Source organism: Panthera uncia (assembly GCF_023721935.1).
Source record: "Panthera uncia isolate 11264 chromosome B3 unlocalized genomic scaffold, Puncia_PCG_1.0 HiC_scaffold_1, whole genome shotgun sequence".
Taxonomy (NCBI): Eukaryota; Metazoa; Chordata; class Mammalia; order Carnivora; family Felidae; genus Panthera; species Panthera uncia.
This window is the reverse complement of record NW_026057582.1, coordinates 24386151-24394452: the sequence shown is the minus strand read 5'-3', so window position 1 is coordinate 24394452 and position 8302 is coordinate 24386151. Positions and strand designations below refer to the sequence as shown.

General features: G+C 47.2%; 1 protein-coding gene across 1 annotated transcript; it reads left to right on the top strand.

The window, feature by feature from the left end:
* The first annotated feature begins 151 nt into the window (after positions 1-151).
* AHSA1 (activator of HSP90 ATPase activity 1) lies at positions 152-7946 on the top strand. The gene is made up of 9 exons (XM_049612421.1): positions 152-343; positions 1695-1885; positions 3604-3686; positions 4083-4200; positions 5295-5383; positions 6194-6322; positions 6805-6906; positions 7387-7438; positions 7556-7946. The coding sequence occupies exons 1-9, from the start codon at positions 264-266 to the stop codon at positions 7726-7728; spliced, it is 1017 nt and encodes a 338-aa protein (XP_049468378.1). The 5' UTR covers positions 152-263; the 3' UTR covers positions 7729-7946.
* The last annotated feature ends 356 nt before the right edge of the window (positions 7947-8302 follow it).

The window sequence follows — 8302 nt, the reverse complement described above, 5'->3', positions numbered from 1 at the left end:
AGGGATAGCCCAAAGGAGCTTGAAGGAACTCTAGAACACACATAAACTGAAGTCCGAGGAGGTGGAACGGAAGTACCCGGTGGAAGCGAGGAGGAGCCGGAAGTTAAGGCGGGGAGGGGCGGGGGGTGGAGGGAAAAGCAAGCCAGGAGGTTCTGCGGCCGCTTCTAGTAGTTTCCAGGCGCTGCCGGGCGGCTGGGACCAGGCAGTCCTGAGGCTGTGGCTGTGGCTGCTCGGAAGCTGGTGGCGGCGCGACAGGAAAGCTGATGGCCAAGTGGGGTGAGGGCGACCCACGCTGGATCGTGGAGGAGCGGGCGGACGCCACCAACGTCAACAACTGGCACTGGTGAGGGCCAGCGGGCCAGGCCGCGAGAACGCTACGGCCCGGCCAGGGTTGCGGGTCCCTGGAACCTCGGGCGGAACAAAACTAGGACCGGTACAGCCCTGCCCGGAGGTGGGGGTGGGTTCTTCCTGTGGCAGGGGTCCGTAGTCCCAGGTCTCTCCACACCACCACCTGCCTCTGTTTCAGTGTTTAGAGGGCAAGAGGGCGACGTGGAGGGCTGCGCCCAGAGGAGGGGTTTCAGAGATACGAGAACATAACCCCCGTGGCCGATGCATCCAGCCTTAGCAAGGACATGCTTCCCACACGTGGCCGGAGGAGTCCGTGAGACCCAAATCGGCGTGGATTGTGTTGGGAGATCGCTGTGTTAGGCTCGGGGCTAGTGGGCTGGAATTCTTATTTTGCGGCTTACGGGTGAGATTCAGAGTCAGTCGTAGAGAACCACTGCCTCAGTACAGAGGACAAAGGTTTGGAACGTGTTCGGTGGGTGCTCAGAGCACAGTGATGCTGAAGATGCCATGGCCTCTCACCCGGAACTATTCATTTGGTTGTGTTGTAACTCCCAGGACTACCCCGGTTGCCGGGCAATCACGGTTTTATAACTTAACCACTTTTAAAAGGTTACTCTCATTTATGAAATGTCCTAAAAGTACTATTTTTTTATCTTTTAACTCCACTGAACTTTGTTCCCGTTGCTTTCATTTTTACTTCGTTGCAGCCCTTTTTGCTGCTGGGTTCTCTGCTAGTTAGTATGTTGGGAGGCAGATAGTGATTTTTCTTCTCTATATTTCAACCTATCTCCTCTCCTTTTAACATACATAGTGCTTTGATCTAATTTGGTTTGAAGCCCTGGATTTAACATTGTTTTCCTAGACGTTTAGAGGACACAGAATGTGTAGGGAATTTATAGCACAGCCTGAATTTGACAGGTCAGAACACTGTGCTAATGAGGTCAAGATTATTGCTTTCTTACTTACCGGACTTATTAGCTAAATACTGCATTCTAGGGCCCACTCTTAGGCTCCTGACCTCAGCAAGATGGTCACAGTTTTCCATTTGGTCAAACGGGGGCGCCATGTTCAAGTGTCAAATACTGACTTTAGCACCATCATGCTGAGAAAGGAAAGTATAATTTTCCATTTGATTTGTAACCATTCCACACAGCAGTTAGCTTTCTTGACAGTATGGGACTCCTTATCTTCCTAAAAGAGGATAACATGTTTGTGGATGTACGGGAGTGGGACTGGTCTTTTCAGAGTATTTGTCAGGTCTCTTTTAGCCTTGGATTCTCTCGCACAGAGCAAGCAGTGTGTCTTCCATTTGGCTGCTAGTCCATAGTTTTATTTCTGTTTTGCAGGACAGAGAGGGATGCTTCAAACTGGTCCACGGATAAGCTGAAAACGCTGTTCCTGGCAGTGCGGGTGCAAAATGAGGAAGGCAAGTGTGAGGTGACAGAAGTGAATAAGCTTGATGGAGAGGCATCCATTAACAATCGCAAAGGCAAACTTATCTTCTTTTATGAATGGAGCATCAAACTAAACTGGACAGGTAAGTCTGTGCTGGGCCATTAGAACAAAGGCTAACTGCATTTTGGTTGACCTATTAAGGAGCCGGGGAGAACAGTTTTGGGAAGGTTAGGAACTCTTCAGGGGACACAGGGCTGCTTTACTTTTATAGAAATCAGTATTGGGTGCCAAAATTTCTCTGCTGCTGTGGGACACTAAATGCATTTTCTCTCTGTGGGCCTCATAAGCCGCCACCAGTGAAGCAGCTGGGCCACTGAATCTTTGGGCCACATGATATGTTAGGACATTTTATGTCAGGTAACGTTTCCTCAGACTAGCTAACTTTTGTCTCTTGGATGATTGACTTAAAGGTGGGAAGGGGAGGGTTTTTTTGGTCTTGATTTTTTTTTTTTTACTTTCTCCAGTGTGAATCTACCAGTTTAGGCTACCCTGCTAACGAAGTTTCTGTGTGACTATAATTTGGGGTGGTTTTATCCTCCAGTTTTTGTGTCCCTTCTGTGGTGGTACTGGCAAAGAATTGGAGCCATGTATGTGCCCTAGCTGGATGGTCCTGACAATTTTAAAAGGCACTAAAGCTAAAGGAATACATGTGTGGGGCAAAGCATACATTAGATTTGTGCCTCGATGAGCATTTTTCAAGTAAATGGTAAAAAAGAGGAGAAGAGTAGATCTGTTTGTGACTTTTTTAAAAAAAATTATAGTAGTCTGAAAGGAACCTTGGGTATCATCTTGCCCAGTCCTTTTTTTATAGATTGAGAAACTGAGGTCAGGAGAAGTGAAGATCAATAATCATCTTGTTGGTTCATTTTGAAATACAGTCAGTTCTGCTGTAACGTCACCCGTGTGTTCCTAAAAATCCCCATACTGTGCAAAATTGCTCAACCAAAACCACAGGGCTTATGGGGAGGATAGGGTTAGGGACACGACACAACACCCAAAAACCTTCATTGGTGACACATTTTTAAAATTTAGGAACATAAAAATTGATAGCACAGTCCACACATGTTATATGGGAAGAAGTACGTAAATAATACAGTAAACATGGTGCTTTACCTTGAAAAAGACCTGAAGTTCACTTGTGAAAGTGGGCATCAGAAGGGTTGCAGCATGTGGGTTATTGTCGATTGGTGGAAGGAGGGTCAGCTGAAATCAGAAGTTGTAACACCAGTGTGGGTGGCGTGGCTCATAGCACATGGGGAACTGAGGCTGCTGGCAGATAAATGTTTGAGATGTGTGTGTTTTGTGTATTCCTGTGCAGCTCATTTCAGCTGGGTGTGGTTTTGTGTGGGTGTGTGTTCACCTAGTGTTTCTCGTGAAAGAAATCCTGTGTTAGCAGATGTGAAATTCATGCTGTGATCAGATCGACCACTAATATGTCAGTCACATCGGAATAAATTTGTATTTTCAAAACAAGCATTCTTGCAGAACTGACCGCATTGATTGTTGACCTAAGTTCTCCCTGGCAGAATTCCTGCCAGTGCCACATCCACACGGCTCTTAGTCCCATACAGTAATAACGCAGTTGGCCTCAACAGATCTAATGAGGAAAGACATTTCTTCCAGGGGAGAAGCGGGGAGGGTTGGTTGCGTCTGGCTTTATCTCAGAATAAAGAGGGTCAGTTCAGTAGTTCAAAAGAAGTGCAAGCAAAAAAAAAAGTGCAAGCAGAAGAGTAGCTAGGACTCTAGAGCAGCCTTTTACTGCAAAGGGGGAGACTAATGATGTTGCATTGCTTTTGACAGGTACCTCTAAGTCTGGAGTACAGTACAAGGGACATGTGGAGATCCCCAATTTGTCTGATGAAAACAGTGTGGATGAAGTAGAGGTTTGTGCTTCCTAATTCCTCATCTGAGTCTTCCACATTCTCTATTCTCAGATGAGAAAAATGACTTCCCATTCAAGATTAAAGCCCAGGCCTGGCCCAAGCATTCAGAACCTCAGTTTGTAGATGATTTCCTAGGTCTGTGGTGCCATTGAGAGCTTCCAGCACAGCTTGTGCGTGTTTAATTACTCCGCTTTAGCTAGTAACTTGGGTTCTAATGTTAGCCACCTTGGCTTTGGCAGAATGCAAGAAGGAACACTCATGGGGATTGGAAAAATACCCCAACCCTCACACGTTTCCTTTGGAAATGTCAGCAGCTATCTGATTGCTCAGCACCCACATTCCATGTCGTGGGTGCCCCTCAAGTTATTTACCACCTACTTCTGATCTTTCACTCAGATTAGTGTGAGCCTTGCCAAAGATGAGCCTGACACAAATCTCGTGGCCTTAATGAAGGAAGAAGGGGTGAAACTCCTAAGAGAAGCAATGGGAATTTACATCAGCACCCTCAAAACAGGTATCCCTTGAGTAGTTAACGTATGCCTTGAGGAGGTAGTTCCCTCCCACCCCCGACCATCAGACTCTGATTAAGGGTCCTGACAGTCCTTTCTTTGCCAGATGGGTAAAAGATTTGTGGGGGAGGGGGCTTATTTCACCTCAAAATCAATCTATAAACTCTGAATAAGGGAAAGATATAGAGATGGATTATCTGATATATTGACTGTTGAGCACTTGAAATGCAGATAGTCCCAAGTCGAGCTGTGCCGTGAGTAGAAAACACGGTGGGTTTTGAAAACTTGGTACTGGAAGAAGAATGTGAAATTACTAATAGCTTTTTATATTGATACGATAGTTTGGATGTATTGGGTTAAACGTGTTACTAAAACTAATTTCACTTCTCTGTTTTAACACTTTACTGTGGCTACTAGAAAACTTAAGATTATATTTGAGGCTGTCATTACATTTCTGTTGAACGGTGCGATCTAAAGACTTGGCATCCCTGGACTGCTTGAGCACAGTCCTGGACTATCTTTGACATGCATTCTCCAGGGACACTTAGGGGGTCATTAGGATAGCGGTCAGCTCAGCTCTCCCCTAGAATTCCAGTTCTGCCAGTGTGTTCTGATCTTGGTGTTGGGAGTACATAAAATGACTGTCAAAGGGCACCAGCATACGAGGTGATACCTCTTCTGGTGAGAACGAGTGCTCTGGTGCACTAGGTGTGGCTATTCTACTGAGGTAAGGCAGAGTGGAGAAGGGGGACTAAGTATGCATCTGTGGGTATCTTGCCCTGCTCTTGAATTCCTTGAAAGTGCCACTACATTCGCTGGCTACCATCCATAGGAGACCTCATGTACATTTAACGAGTTGTGTTGCTTCTAATGGAGCGAGATTTAGAATCATCCTAGTTAACATTCTGTGTTCTGTAGCATACACTCAGATACCTGTTTGGCATAGTGCAAAGGTAAAGACCTAAAGTAAGTAGACTCTTTCTTTCTTTGTCATTACTTCATTTGGGGGTAAGACGTCCATGTTTGTCAAACTCTAAAGAAGCCCCACATCTCAGCTACTAAGAAATAACTTCCAGGAGTGGGGATTTTATTTTTTCAGAGTTCACGCAGGGCATGATCTTGCCTACAATGAATGGAGAGTCAGTAGACCCAGCCGGGCAGCCAGCACTGAAAACTGAGGAGCGCAAGGTAAATAAGTGGTATTTCCATGTGCTCTTTCTCTGACCCTAACCTCCAAGCCACAGCAGCCTGTGATCTGCCCATGGTGCTTTTTACAGAGTCCACAGTGTGTAGTTGTTTGTCCCTCTTTCACTGGGTTTTAATCATTTATAACAAACCCCTAGAGCAAATGGAAGCCAGCAGGGGCTTCAGAGTTTCTCCTGATTGCATTTAACACCAGTTAGGTTGTGAACACAGGATGGTCTTCAGCTATCTATGTTTTCAGTATTCTTTCTAAGTGGGGTGTTGCTATTTCGTACTTTGACACTAGAGGGGTCACGAAGGTACTGGGCTTAGATCACGACATTCACCTATTAGGAAATTGATCAATTTCACCACATTTGCAGGGTGAGCAGCTAGTTTTTGTGGAGCTAGAACTTGTACAGTTCAGGCTCAGCACTTGGTTTGCAGCCCCGCTGCCCTTCTGCCAGCACAGTGACGGAGATTCCCGAGGGGAGGTGGCTGCTTCCAGCTTTTTGAGCACAGAATTTTTCCTGGAGAATTACACTGAGTGCTTCAGAAATGCCCAGTGGTTTGCCAGGTCCTTTGGTCAGTGGGGTTTCCAGTGAGGATCTGTCCTCCACTGGGAGTGTTGTTTTCGGTGGGAACTGAGAACATTCTGGGAAGGTTCCCCTAATGACTGAAACGTCCATCTAGCCTCCTGGAACAATTAGCACTGGAGGCGAAGAAGTTTGTGAGAATGAGTGACAGGCCTGTCCTGGAAGCCACGTTAATGGAGGCTTCCCACCCTCTAAACCTTTCTCGCTGCCACTTCCACAGGCTAAGTCTGCTCCTTCAAAAACCCAGGCCAGACCTGTTGGTGTCAAAATCCCCACTTGTAAGATCACCCTTAGAGAAACCTTCCTGACATCACCAGAGGAGCTGTATAGAGTCTTTACCACCCAAGAGGTAAGTATAATCTTGTCCGTCAGGCCTCCGGGCATTTGCTGCTCAGGTGACTTGGGATGTTGTAGGCACATCCCCTCTGCATGCAGAGCAGGTACTAAAAAGTGGTGCCATGAGGATTTCCTCGTACAAGTAGCGACAAAGAAAAAACCCTTCTGTGTTCACTCTACTCCTCAAAGTGGACTTGCTCTCTGTCCTCCCGTATAGTGTTTTGGGGTGGTTTAAGTGGGCACCACTGGAAGCATTCTTGTTGGAAAAGTGAATGGATCTGAAGTATTGGCGTCATGGATTTACAAAGAGTTACTCAGGTCAAAGCCCTGAGCAGTGGCTGTCCCTTTGTAGTGGGACATAACAGAAGCCAGTCATTGGACAGAGTGGTGCCTTTGGAAATGAGAGCTAAGGTGTGCAGGCATCACCTGGCGTTTGTCCCTAGGTCCCACTGAGAGGGACATCTTCCCTACCTCTTTTTTTTTTCCCCCCCACAGCTCGTTCAGGCCTTTACCCATGCTCCTGCAATGTTAGAAGCAGACAAAGGTGGGAAGTTTCACCTGGTAGATGGCAACGTCTCTGGGGAATTCACTGATCTGGTGAGTGCCTGCTAGCCCCAGACCCAGGATATAGTCTCAGGTCAGAAGAAAAACATTCCTTTTTCCAGCTCTGTAGGCAAAATTCAATCTCTCTGGTTAGTAAAACCTCATTTTTTTATATTCAAAAGAATGTTGCAGTTGAATTCTCTTGCTTTCCTAGAATTTTTCTCCTCAGAGTTAAATTAGTTCTTCCTGAAGAAATCAAACACGGAAGAGATGTCATGTATGTTGGCGGCTGGAACTTTCCATTTGTAGCGCTGAACTGTCACCTGGGCACAGTTGACCGGACTGGACTTGGGAGTGAGAGGAGAGGCCGTAGCCTGTGTTGGTGCAGATGCTACCAACTCCACGGTCCACTTTGTGCCCCCGAGGTGTAGAATTGCACAGACCGTAGGCCGAACGAAAGACAGACGGCTGGTCCCAGCCAGGATCTGGCGCATTGGAGTCTACGGTACACACTGATCTCTCTGGTTATTTTAGGTCCCTGAGAAACTTATTGTGATGAAGTGGAGGTTTAAATCTTGGCCAGAAGGTAAGTATGCATAGTTGCTTAGTGCCATTACCCCCAGAACTCTTTCTTTCCCCCTTAGTCTCCAACCCTGACGGAAACCCTGGATCTTAAACCCCCCTCCCCTCTGCCTCTCCCCAGGGCATTTTGCCACCATCACCTTGACCTTCATAGACAAGAATGGAGAGACTGAGCTGTGCATGGAAGGCAGAGGCATCCCTGCCCCCGAGGAAGAGAGGACGCGGCAGGGTTGGCAGCGGTACTACTTTGAGGGCATCAAACAGACCTTTGGCTACGGCGCACGCTTATTTTAGGGCTGGCAGCAAGGGGCTGCCCAGTGCTTCAGTCCAGCCCTCTCCTGACTGGGGCTTGGGACTCACAGGATTGCACCATCCCAACCACTAACTTGGGGCTGGGGCCCCTTCCCTCCACGTATATCTTGGGTTTGTGCATGTTTTCTGCTGGGTGGGATCAGAGGGTGATTTCTCTTTTATGTGTACATACGCTAAATAAACGTAATTTAAAAAACGTGCATATCTGGAAATCTGTGTTGCTTGGGTGGCTGGTATTAATGAGTTCCCTTGAAGACACTGAATTAAAGGGAAAACCATTCTGGGTAAGGGCAGGTAATTAGGCAGGAAAGAAACCACCTCACCGCATTCCTGAGCTAGTCTCCTCTCTGCAGACTGGCACAGAGCTGCTCCCCTCACTGCGAGAAGACAAGGCGGGGTTCTCGGGGGTAAACAGTGCCAAGAAACTGCACCCTAGGCTTGCCTCTCTGTGTGGCCTCTTCTCAAGAGACGAGCACCAGGTGCTGGTTTGATACATGGGAAGATCCCCTGCCCTTGGCAGGGGGGACTGTGGACCTCAGGTTTAGAGCTTCTGCTT

Coding starts and splice junctions, on each gene's coding strand:
- AHSA1 (XM_049612421.1), top strand. CDS start 264: ATGGCCAAGTGGGGTGAGGGCGACCCACGCTGGATCGTGGAGGAGCGG. Junction 5,384..6,193: donor TGAAAACTGAGGAGCGCAAG/GTAAATAAGTGG, acceptor CCACTTCCACAG/GCTAAGTCTGCTCCTTCAAA. Junction 6,323..6,804: donor GAGTCTTTACCACCCAAGAG/GTAAGTATAATC, acceptor TCCCCCCCACAG/CTCGTTCAGGCCTTTACCCA.